This window comes from Malania oleifera, chromosome 5 (assembly GCF_029873635.1).
Source record: "Malania oleifera isolate guangnan ecotype guangnan chromosome 5, ASM2987363v1, whole genome shotgun sequence".
NCBI lineage: Eukaryota > Viridiplantae > Streptophyta > Magnoliopsida > Santalales > Ximeniaceae > Malania > Malania oleifera.
Window position 1 is genome coordinate 55,081,297 of NC_080421.1, and position 12,524 is coordinate 55,093,820.

The 12,524-nt window shown below is 37.6% G+C and overlaps 1 protein-coding gene across 4 annotated transcripts in view; it reads right to left on the reverse strand.

Annotated features, from left to right (window-relative positions):
- The window catches only part of LOC131156307 (ubiquitin carboxyl-terminal hydrolase 5), a 73,625-nt gene extending 63,699 nt beyond the window's left edge, over positions 1-9,926 (reverse strand). For all 4 annotated transcript variants that reach the window (XM_058109883.1, XM_058109880.1, XM_058109882.1 and 1 more), the window contains exon 1: positions 9,554-9,926. In XM_058109883.1, the coding sequence (XP_057965866.1) occupies positions 9,554-9,693 (140 nt within the window). In that variant the 5' untranslated portion in view covers positions 9,694-9,926. The remainder of the gene's footprint in view (positions 1-9,553) is intronic.
- Between the last annotated feature and the right edge of the window lie 2,598 nt (positions 9,927-12,524).

Consider the following 12,524-nt stretch of genomic DNA (forward strand, 5'->3'; position numbering starts at 1 on the left):
ATTTAATATCCCTAAATCTATCAAAAGAAATGGTCCATGATCGCATAAATTGGTGGAAAATGATTCATATAACCAACCCCACCTAGTGGGACTTAAGGCTTGGTTTTGTTGTTGTTGTTGTATGCTACTATTTACATGATGTTAGCTCATCCCATGCAGACAAGACAAGCAGTCACAAGCAAGCATAATGCCTTGAATAAGCTTGGATTGTGAAATTCTCTCCCATTTATGTGGTTGACATCCTCGTAGGCTTTGACGCTAGGTACTCTTCAACTCTGTCCATGAATGGTTGCAAGTCTTCCACTAATATCCAACTGATTTCTTCATCTCCAAGGACTTTCCACCTCACTAAGAACTCATGCCACTTAATGATGTGAACTCTCTGTCAGCAAGGATGGCTTCAACTTCTCTTATGTCAGATTGCATTATCTTCAGTGTTGCTCTAGTTGACTAACTTCTACATGGATCTTCAATGTCGATGTTGAATGGCTTGAGGCAACTGACATGAAAAACAGGATGCACTTTCATCCAAGCCAAAGGATCAACCTTGTGAGAGGCCTTTCCAATTTTAACCAAGATGGGGACTGATCCTTCATATTTTTGAAGTAGTCTCCTATCTTGACCTCGTTGTGACTTGATCTATTCTAGATATAGTGACTTGATCTATTCTAGATAGAGCTTAACAAGCATCAAGTCACCAACGTTGAAGTGCAACAATCTTCTCCCCAGGTCTGTCCACTTCTTCATCTGCTTGGAAGCTTTCTCCAAGTATGCTCGAGCGATCTTTGCCTTATGTCTCCATTCTTTGGTCAAGATGGATGCTCTCAGACTCTTGCCTCTGTACGGCTCATCCACTATGTGAGGTAACAACAATTACTAGTTCGTGACAAGCTCAAAAGGACTCTTGATGGTTGTTGAGCTCTTTGGGCATTGAAACATAACTTAGCAACATCGGATAGCAGCACCTAATTTTTCTTATTGGTGGTGACAAAATGGCGCAAGTACTCCTTCAATAGCCCGTTGGACCTCTTTACCTGTCCATTTGTCTACTGGTAGTTAGCTCGAAGAGATGTCAAGTTGTGAACTGAGGATTCTAAAAAGTTTTACCCAAAAGTTGCTTATGAATCTCAAGTCTCAACTACTGACAATGTCTTGGGAAACACCTCAAATTGCAAGCACATGTTTGGAAAAAAAAATTGGGTTGTCTCCTCAGCTGAACAACACTTCAATGCGGGTAAATATGTACCCTACTTTGAAAATTTATCTAAAACCACGATTACAAACCCAACTTCTCCAACTATCAATACATTAAAGATGAAGTCAAGCAAGACACTCTCCCATGGTTTCGTTGGTACTAGAAGGGGCTCCAACAGCCCTACAATCTTCTTTTGCTCCACCTTGTCTTATTAATAGGAGACAAGTTCGGGTATACTTAACCACCTCATTATGCATGTGTGGCAAATAATCTCTACTTTAACAATGTCAAAGTACGGTGCTATACCAAACAATCTGCCAACTCATGACACTCTCAGCAGTGACTTCCTCAAATCTCTAGCTCGAGGCACAAGAATTCAAATACCATGTGTCATAGCAATCCATATTCTAACCGGAATTGGTGCGCTTTGCCCTCTTCCAGCAACTTCATGAGGTTTTGAGCCTAGATCTTCAGCAAGGTTCTCCTTAATGCACGCTCACAATTGTCATGTTAAAACATATTGTCAAGTGTGTTATCATCTATAAGGCCACAAGCTCAGCCTTCTTGCTCAGTGCATCTACGACTTGCTTTATCCTCCCACCTTGTAAGAAATCAAACTCCGCTATGAATTCTTGCCAATGGACTTGCTTGAGCGATAACTTAGGCTATGTAAAGAAGTAACTAATAGCCAAGTGATTTATTTTCACCACAAACTTCAACCTAAGTAGGTAATGTCGCCACGCACAAAAGCAAGACTCCACCAAGGACATTGTCTAATGCATGCCTATACCTCGAAGGGCTTCATTATGTCCAAAAGAGCAAGTATCGAGTCTCACATCATGGCTTCCTTCAAGTTCTCAAAGGCTCCTTGGCACTACTCTATCCAATTCCACCTATTCTTCAATAGTTTTGTCAACGGGGCAGCTCTCCTCGAGTACCCCTCCATGAACTTACAATAGTAGTTGGCAAGTCCAAGAAAGGAATGCAGCTTCCTCATTGTCATTGGAATCTTTCAATCTTGAATAGCTCGCACTTTCTCCATATTTATCCGATTACGACCTTGCTCAATCACATGACCAAGGATTTGATGCTCTCCTGAGTGAAAAAGGATTTCTCTTCATATAAAGGTTGTTCTCCTTCAACTTGTTGGCAACCTTCCGCAGATGCTCTTCATGTTCCTCCAAAGTGGAACTGTAGACAACAATGTCATCCATGTATACTACGACAAACTTGTTAAGGTACTTATGAAATACCTAGTTCATCAATGTACAAAAATGTCCTTGGTGCATTCATCAACCCGAAAGGCATCACCAAGAATTCATACGCCTTATACCGCGTAATGCCACTAGTCTTCGACTCATCACCATCAGCTATCCTCACCTAATATTAGCCTAATTGCAAGTCAAGTTTGGTGAAGTACTTGGTATAACTTAGTTGATCAAACAAATCAAAGAAAAGTGGAATAGGATACTTGTTGCACACAGTCACTTTGTTAAGCACGAGGTAATCCACACACATCTGCATGCTTCCGTCATGTTTCCTCTAAAACAATATTGGTGTACCAAACAATAGTTTAGAAGGACATATACAGTCGCTTCCAATAACTCATCAAGTTCTTCCTTAACATTGCTAACTCTAGAAGCACCATCCAATATGGCCCTTTAACAAGGGGCTTCATCCCTAGTAACAACTCAATCTCATGATCCACACCCCATTGTGGAGGCAAGTTGTGAGATAACTTGTCTGGCCTCACAACTTTATACTCATCCAACACTACTTGGATGGCAATAGGCACCAACTCTTGGCCTACCTCTTCATTCACCACCAAAATGGCAAAATATGTTTGTTCACCCCTCCTCAAGCCCTTCTTAAGCTACACAATTGAGAGGAACTTCTCATCACCCCCTTTCTTCGCAACAGCTTGCACCATGCAATCCCATTAGACAAAGGGAACTAGAAAAGAAAATCGGTAACGCATTAGTATCCCCCAAGAATTCCATTCAAAGTATCACTTGAAAATCATCCATTGATACGGCTATGAAATCCACATGTCCCACCCAATATCCCAACTTCACAATCACTCACTTGGCTACTCCCAAATTAGGCTAAACTGCGGAGTTAACCACCTTCATACGCCCTAAGTCTTTCTCTAAAGTTCAAGTTAAGTCTTTGCGATTCAACTTATGAGACAAAGTCCACCAAATCACAGGTGCTCTTCCCATTGATCCGCAGATCCACAAACATTAACCATTTTGCTTGGGCAATTTTAGTTTCTTTCGTCTGCCTCTCACATGTTAAGTAACTACATTGCACCCATCCTCAAAGTTTCCTCCTCATCATCATCATCCTCTTTTGCCCCCTTTGTAATCAAAGCTTGCAAGACATTAAGTGATGAGTTGAAAGGGCAATCAACACTTTGTGAGGGCCTCAACATAAGAAGCACGTTATCTTGCTCTTACCACTAAATGTGTTGAACGATCAAGACAAGGAAACTTCTTTTTAAGTTGATGCCTTGGTGTCAACTCCCTCACTGTTGGGTTTTCCCTTCTTGAAAGACTTTTTATTGTTTCCTCCCATGCCACTCTCTTTGGACATTGTGGAACTCTCTCCAGCATAGTCAGTTAAGCATTCTGCAACAACCTATGTTATAGGCAAGTTTTGAACTCTTTATCAATGAAGTTGTACCCTTGCACATGGTTTCAACCCCTCAACAAAATAGAATAGTTTGTCTTTCTTTGACATGTCTTGAATATCTAGCATCAAAGTAGAAAATTATTTCACATACTCCTTGGTTTTACTAGTGTGGTTAAGGTCTCGCAATTTACACCAAGCATTATACTCAACATTCTCAGGAAAGAATTGGGCCTTTAGCTCTCTCTTCAAATCTTCCCAGCAATCAATTACACAGTGTACATTCTCTATCTCATCATAATTGGTACCCCACCACAATTCAGTGTAGCCACTCAAGTATGTTGTTGCCACAAATACTATTGCCTCCTTTGAATCAAACCTCACCCAGCGAAAGTATAGTTCCATGTCAAATAAGAAGTTTTCCAACTCCTTAGCATCATAGGCACCCCCATACACTCCGAGTTCTGGCACCTTCATTCTTCCATACTTTATTCCCATAAAGTTGGAATTTCCCATAGCATGAACCAGCAAATTTATCTAGGCATTTAGATCCCTCAATTGGATTTGTAAAGCTTCTATAGTAGCATGGAAGTCCTTTAACATCTCCACCATGGAATCATGTTGATGTTTTTGTGATCTCTCTAATACATGAACATGTTCGGCAAGTTTGACCATCTCCACAACCAAATGGTTGGCTGAATCATCCTGCAACACTAGCGCCTCAATTCTTTCGGTTTTAGTTGGCATGGTCTTTTACCAATGCTTAATACAATCCCAAAATATGAAGGCAATTGAATTCATGTAACAATTAACCAAGCTTTGATACCAACTGTCACAAGCCGAACACTTCACACCTTGTGAAGGGTTGTGCGGCACAAGCTAAAGCACTCTTTCTTAACTAGCCAGCCAAAGTATACTACCTTTCCCCACAAGAACACATTCATAGCAATTGACTGAAAAATAAGCGAGAGCAATAAGCAATTCACGTAAGCAAATGACAAGCACGCGGTGAACATTGAAGCAATGTAATTCATTAACACCACCTCCATAGGGAATATGTGCTTAGCGAGGGACACAAGTGGGCTAAACACATTTAACAAATGCTAGTGAGTTTTACAATACTAATGAGCACTCACCTTCCCCTAAAGAGCTTTATATGATATGTTAACTTTGGCACTAGAAAACATCAAAATAACCAAAGAGTCATACTCCCATTCTACACTTGACACACTCAATTAACAAAACCTATACTACTTACTATTTACATGATGGTAACCTATCTCACACACACAAGACAAGCACCACAAGCAAGCATAATTCCCTACACAAGCTTGACTCATGAGTCGTGACATCACTTGATGTAGACACACATATCAGCCAAAGCCATATAAAATTTCCCATTAGGAATCAAAAAAAGCAAAGTATCCCATCGCCTAAATTCCAAATTTAAAAGAAAAAAAAAAAAACTAATAGTAATAAAGGAATCTACACAATTCACATTCAACTTCATTAAAACATAACAAGGTGAATTTCCAACATTATAGGTCTCATCCAGCTAACAAAAATTATTGTACCCCTAAAAGCCGTGCAGTTCCTTCCCCATGCATCTGATGCGAGCATCTAATCCAAACTCAAATCCCAAATTCAATGCAAGGTATCATTGCCTGAAAAGACAACTCTACTAGTTGAGCAAAATCACTCCCCATAAACATCACTGGCTGTTGTCTGTCGGCCCAAGATATGTAAGTGAAGATGCCAAAGTTTATAATTACACATCATATAGAAAGATCATGCAAAAGCTTAAAAGTCAAAAAGGCCCCATAATCATTAACGTTGTGTCAAAAAAATATCTTTTTAAAGGAAATGTTGGTAGATTTTTCGCTTTAGACCCAAGTCCCTTGGCATAAGGTGAACAAAAGCAAGTATGTTTTGTAGAAGAATGAATGGAATGCTTAGGGCAGAGAAGAAATTACTCATGCAAGCCCCCTGGAAGTTCACATATCAATTCCTCTTCCTTTTATTCCTTTGACTAGATACAAGCTTGGTGGCGATGCTGAATTTTTGTTTTGTAAATATCTTTGGGTTGGGGATTTGCCACTTAATATTTCCACTCCTTTCCCCATTGCCTTTTTACCACTCATGTTTTTGTTTCCACTTTTTATTGTTCACATGGGACTTTCAATCCAAAAAAAAAAAAAAATGTTTTCATGGGAATTCTATTCTTAGAACATTTTTTTTCAGAAATTTGAATGGTAGGGAAGATAATGAATATATTTTGTTGAGTATCATTCAAGATTCTAGTCAAGTTCCCTCTTTTGATAAATGTATTATTCATATCAAAGAAAAGAAGCGTCAAGGAAGAGTCACTCAACAAAAAGGGATAAAAACATAAATTTGAGTACAAGCTCACTACAAAATCAACAAAAGAGCCGGTGTTCTTAAAAAAACAAAAAACACAAAACAAAAAAAAGCCAGTGGAGAAAAACTAGAAGACAGAAAACTATCTTCCTTATATTTTCTCTATGGAATTTTCCTATCCTTCAAACGATCTACCATTCCTCCCTCTCATGTAGGCCAGAACACTAGAAGTGAAAAGGCATCCCTTCTCTGCACCTAGCTCCCTTCAAGAATTTAATTCTTGAATTACCTTTTCTGCTGCTACCCACCCACTACTTATGAGTAGAACAAGCTTGTCAACATTTTTTATTACTTTGTGAAAAAAAAAATTAGTTTTAGACAGTTATGGATAAAGAATTAAAGAACAACCTGATGCATACTACATTTTTCTGGAATTCTGGAATTTCTCTACTAGACCTCCCTACTTGGTTAGATTTTTTTTCACGGCTGACTGTTTAGGGTTGCCCTTTTAATAGAATATGTCCTTACTCAACAAAAATAATAATAATAATTATTATTATTATTATTATTATTATTATTATTATGGGAATTGTCTTATATCCCAATGGAGCCATTTAGGAAGACATCTTTACTCATCCAAACAAAAAAAAAAGGGTATTCTCTCTTCTAGGTCCATCACTTATCCAACCCAAACTCTGCTTCCATCTTTTCCTCTTGGGGGTTTCATTTGGAAAGTTAACAACTTGTATAGCTGCGGAAAACAGTTTTCATTTTCCATTTCTTTTTTTTTAAAGAATCATAATGTGACTTTGGTCCTAAGATTTCAATAATTTTGAATTTTTCCATGGGGAATGATTCTCAATTTGATTAACACTATAGATTGTTTGCAGGTGAGGAGACCACATAAGACTTTCTCCTGATATATGTGCTATCTGCAATGCAGAACGGTCAAATTATTTGTCATCCATTTTTGCATTCCTATGTAACTTGGAGTTTGTAAAACTCATTGCTTGATGTTGTTGAGAAGTGTGAGGTTTGTCCAAGCACAGTAGAACAGTGGAAATTTTGTTTCTTATTGTGCTTTTGTTGCAAATATTTGGTGAGGCATTAAGGGGTATGTTCGTAATTTCATGGTCTCTTAATATAAATAACTGGTGAGGCTTTAAGGTGGTATGTTTCCTGGTCTCTCTCTCTCTCTCTCTTGCCAGGAATCATCATGACACTAGAGGTAATGTATTGGCAGAACCTAGCCAACCAGCAAAGGGATTGCTAAAGTCAACAAGACATGGTGCAAATGTCAGCACAGGGCAGTGTTATTAGTAAGGCCCAGTATGGGGCACCCATCATTATGAGACTAGAGGTAATGTCTTGACAGAACCTAGCCAACCAGGAAAGAGATTGCTAGAGTCAACAAGACATAGTGCAGATGTCAGCAAAGGGCAATGCCATCAGTAAGGCCCAGTATCGGGCACCCATCTCTGCTGAATGGGGATTTAAAACTAGTTCAAGACCTAAAGAAGAGTGCTGATTTTTTTTTATATATAGAAACAAGACTGACCAGGTTTTGGTGTTTGCTGGCTGCTTCCGTGAAAACAAAAATTGAGAGTTCTAGTGACTATTTTGGTTGTTAATTTACCCATTTTCTGTGATTTGGAGACTCCATCAACAATGACTTCCATTAAATTAAGCAGGGAAAATTATATCACTCAAATCTACCAAGCTTCACAATCCTACTTTACTAAGAAGCAAGACAATCGAGGCTATAAAAGAATACTATTCTGATAAGTGTAGTATTTTTTATGAGTTAAATATGTTCCAGCCCATTTCCTCCGATATTTCTAAGATGACTAAACAATGTCATGTCTTTATTGTAATTAGATCAGTAAGGGGTCCGTTTGTGCATAAATTCTTTGTAATTCAGAAAATTCCTTCTTTGACTTGAGCTTTTTCTCATCTTTGTAGAGCTACATCCACTGAACAAATTGAATCTTACTCTAGGATTTGCAGCTGCATATAGCCAAGGAGTTAATGATCATGGCCATAGAGGAGTTCATGAAGACCATTTTGAGACAAAGGGAGGTTGCACAGTGGTGAACATGGTATTAGCCAAGGTTATGTAGATGGACGAGGTAATTGTGGCAGTGGGTGAGCAACAAGGAGTTCACACTTACAACTATTTTACTCCATAGCCACCTCTGCTGACCATGAAGGAGTAACAGAGGGCCAATCTTGTGTAGCTTTCCAGCTACCTAGCCTATGAACAAGGCCCTAATAAGGCAATAACAACCAAGTAAAAATTTACAATGATGAGTACTCCCAATTATTGTTTGCTCAAGCTCCACCTTCATGTACTCTTGCCAAGCCAAATAAACAAATGTTTGTTATCCTTTTCTGTATTTGGACTCGGGCTTCCCATTATATAATTAGATCCTCTACCCCGTCATCCAAGGTACAACAAGCTATCCTCATCCATGTAACATTTTTCAATGATATGGTGTCTCCTATTTTTGGTATTAATGCTGCCCATCTATGTAAAAGTATTTTCCTCCATTTGACTTTTTGTTCCAAACTTTCCATTTAATATTTAGTTGAGTGGCAAATTATGATTGTGTTGTTACATTCTATCCCTCCTCATGTGTTCACAATCTTGAGAGGAAGACATTGATTGGTGAGTGGTGTGAATCTAGAGGTCTATACTACTTGTATGCTCATTTTGCAAGTATGGCTCATCAGGTCTCAACCATATCCACTCCCTTCGAATGGAACTGTCACTTTGTTCAACCGTCATTGGAAAAATTAAAGTTGTTTGTCCAATTGTTGAAGTCATGTCTATCATAGAATGTGAAGCGTGCCAGCTGAGTAAATACAATAGACTGTTACCCTACTAGAATTGTTTAAATAGGCAGTGGCCCATTTCATTTTGGTTCATTCAGAGGTATGGGGTCCAATATATGTCACATTTTTCTTTCAATAAAAAAAGAAATTTATTAGAGAGTGAATACGAGTGCAACAACAAAAAAAGAAAAGAAACAGGGAGGATAAGATATCCTCCAAAGTCAAAAGAACAAAGGGGCAGCAAATAATCCCAAACTCGCCTTCTCATATCCTTAGCATGTTTTATTCAGCATTATTCGGTAAATAAGCTTTCTAACAGAAATTACTTCACTGCAAGACTCGCGATCACTGGTTTCTCTAAAAAAAATTAATAATTAATAATTAATAATTGAAAGAAATAAAAACTGAAAAGAGCTAAAAGAAACAAACTGACGGCATTTCTCTGATTCAGGGTATTAGGAATAAGATATTTACAAAAAGGAAAAAAGTATGACTGATTAATGGGGGTGTTTTAGGGATGATAAGTTACAAAACCTTTGGGTGATTAGATAGAAAGTATCGCCTTCTTTGCTTTGAGCTTCGGCAGCCACGGCAATGTCTCTTATAGCAAGCCTCTCGTCCTCCGGCGCCAGTTCCGTGCTACTACTAGTGCTGCAAAATGGAATCTCCGCCATCTCCGTCGGTGTAGGAATCGCAAGGATCCGCCCCCCCGGTTCGCCGTTTGAGAAGTGGCGTCGATATGGTTTTCCGTCTTTCCGAATCGCAAAACCGAGATTCGTTCCCTAGGAAAAACCAGCGTATTCTGATCTCTCCAACAATCAAAAAAAGTTAGGAAAACGCTAAACCACATTTAAGTAGGTCCGTGTCTCTTTATTATTGAATCTATGTAGACTTCTAGTTTGTGTCATATTGCGGGCTCATATAGTATAGGCCCTTGGTCAAAGGTATATATGTTATTCTTTGTTATTTTCTATGTTTGGTTGATAATACTAATCCTATATTTGGATAAGTATTAAATTTATATCTGTATTAGATTTAGATAAGATATAATATGAAATGATATTAAAATTTATTTAACTTCATCCAAATTCAAATCTAAAGTCTGAAATTAATATCATCAAATGCAACATAAGAATACATATGAGCCTAAATTTATGGTTTTCCTATCCACATCTGCATTTTATGATTCATAAATGGATTAGAGACAATACTTGGTTGGATTTTATGTTTCAAGATGGATGTTCAATGAAATCCACTACGAATCTACCCCAAATGTAAATAGATAAACAAATATTGTTGGAATTAGTGTATTCCCAAGAGGGGGTGAATTGGGTATTTAAAAATTTATGTCTAGGTTAAAACAGATGACAACAGTATTATGCAACCTAGGGTCTGTCTAAACAGATTCCAATACACACAATATTAAAAGCATGTATGACGAACGATCAAGGCAATAAATAATTAAACATACATGTGCATATATCAAAGTGCGGAAATATAAAGAGTATAAGAGAAAGAGAGAATGACACACAATATGATATCGGGATTCAGCCAACACTGCTGCCTATGTCCTTGCCTCAAGCTCACAAGTAAGAGGATTCACTATCTTTGCTTACTTACGGGTGGAGAGACACCTAATACAATACCCCATTTCCTTACTAGGCAAAGGAAACTCCAAGTCAAATTCATAGGCCTGACCGCAACCTTTACAACTTGATCCTTACGGGATAGATCAACACCCTTTTAGGTCACGCCTAAAATACAACAAATAAGCAATACAAATTTTGTGTACAATATCAATGCTTCTCTAATAAGCAAATATGTACCAATACAATCAATGCACTTCAATATGATAGGAATTATAAGTTTAATGAAGATTATATGACTACTCTCAAGATAATGCAAATATAGCAATCAGTATGTGAGAGAGTTTGTGTAGGGATCTTTGAATCAAGATAACTATATCAATCACAAAGTGCAATATCAAAGATCTGAAACACACAAGCAAAAATCTCGAAAATGATTTTCAAAAGTCTAGCACACAAGATATTTAGAAAACTAGATTGTCAAAAATATTTTCTTCAAAACACAAGACAAGCTCTTGAGTCTTACAATAAGAATGCAAAGACTCATAAGTTTAAGAAAGTTTCCCCAAAAATAAATTTATGGATTAAATCACAGGGGAAAACTTTTTGGCTTACTCTTACTAAAATAGAAAATCAATCAACGTATATGTAGGGACCCGAATCTGCAAAATAAATAAAGAGAAAGAAGAGAAATTAAAAAGGATAAAACAGCGGAGCTTGTCGACGAAGTCTCTTCTGTGGCTCGGTGACAAGACGCCAGGACTCGTCGACGAGGAGATACTGAGGGATTTTCAGAGATTCTGAAATCACAGGCTCGTCGACGAGGTCACTTACTTGGCCATGAGCAACCTTCTTCAGCTCTTCGACGAGAACTCCGACTCGTCGACGAGGCTGTTCGGGTTAACCTAATTATAAATAGAATATCCATTACATCCATGCTAAGTTATCCCATTCTCTCTCTCTCTCTCTCTCTCTCTCTCTCTCTCTCTCTCTGGAACACGAACCCACCCTCTCTCTCTCTAAGATTCTATGTTGTATGTCACCGCAATCAACAATCCGACATCACTACGTGGATTAGGAGGAGAATCTCTACAATTATAACGGATCAGATTTTCGATCTGAGGATTTTCGAGTTTTTCCCAAAAATCAAGGTAAGGATCTGATTTCATTTATGATTCGGTAGTTATGTAGTAGTGGAGATTATAATGAAGTATTGTTCTTCGGTTTTTAGGTTTCGGGGATCTGGGATTGTTGTTTTGTATCAATCCATTCATATTTCTATTTTCAAGATTAAGGTAAGGGGATTTGTTTACATTAGTATTTTTAGAAAATTGAACGCTAGAAAGTTGGTTTATGCCTTTATGCACATTTTGACTGCTTATATGCAAAATTTTACTGGGTATAAATGTTGTTTCTTACGATTTTATGATTTTTGGCAAAAATAGGGGTTTTGGTATATGAACTCCAAATTTTCCAAAACTACTCTAACTATTTTAAAACTAAAGTAGAAATTGCTTGATACTCATGTTTGCGGTTCAAATGGTATTTTTCGAGTTATACACTGTTTATAACAGATTTTGACAAAACGAACGTGACATATGATATGAAATGGAACTATAAACTAGTAAATGAACTATGAAAACTGAAATTCCATTTTGTTATGTAAAAATGTGGAAAAAAGGTGTCGGTTAATCACCGAGCTTTATTTTGTAAAAATGGTTGAATTGAGAGTGTTTGTGCCGGTTAACACCACTATCTGACAAAATGAATGAATGCATGAAATATTGCCTAATTGTGATTGTGAAAATACTGGAACTGCACAGGTTGTTATGTTTTATTGTAAATTATATATATGATTGATTAGGATCACATCTTGTTACTAAAGGAGTTGAAAGACACTCTGAAGGAGTTGAAAGATA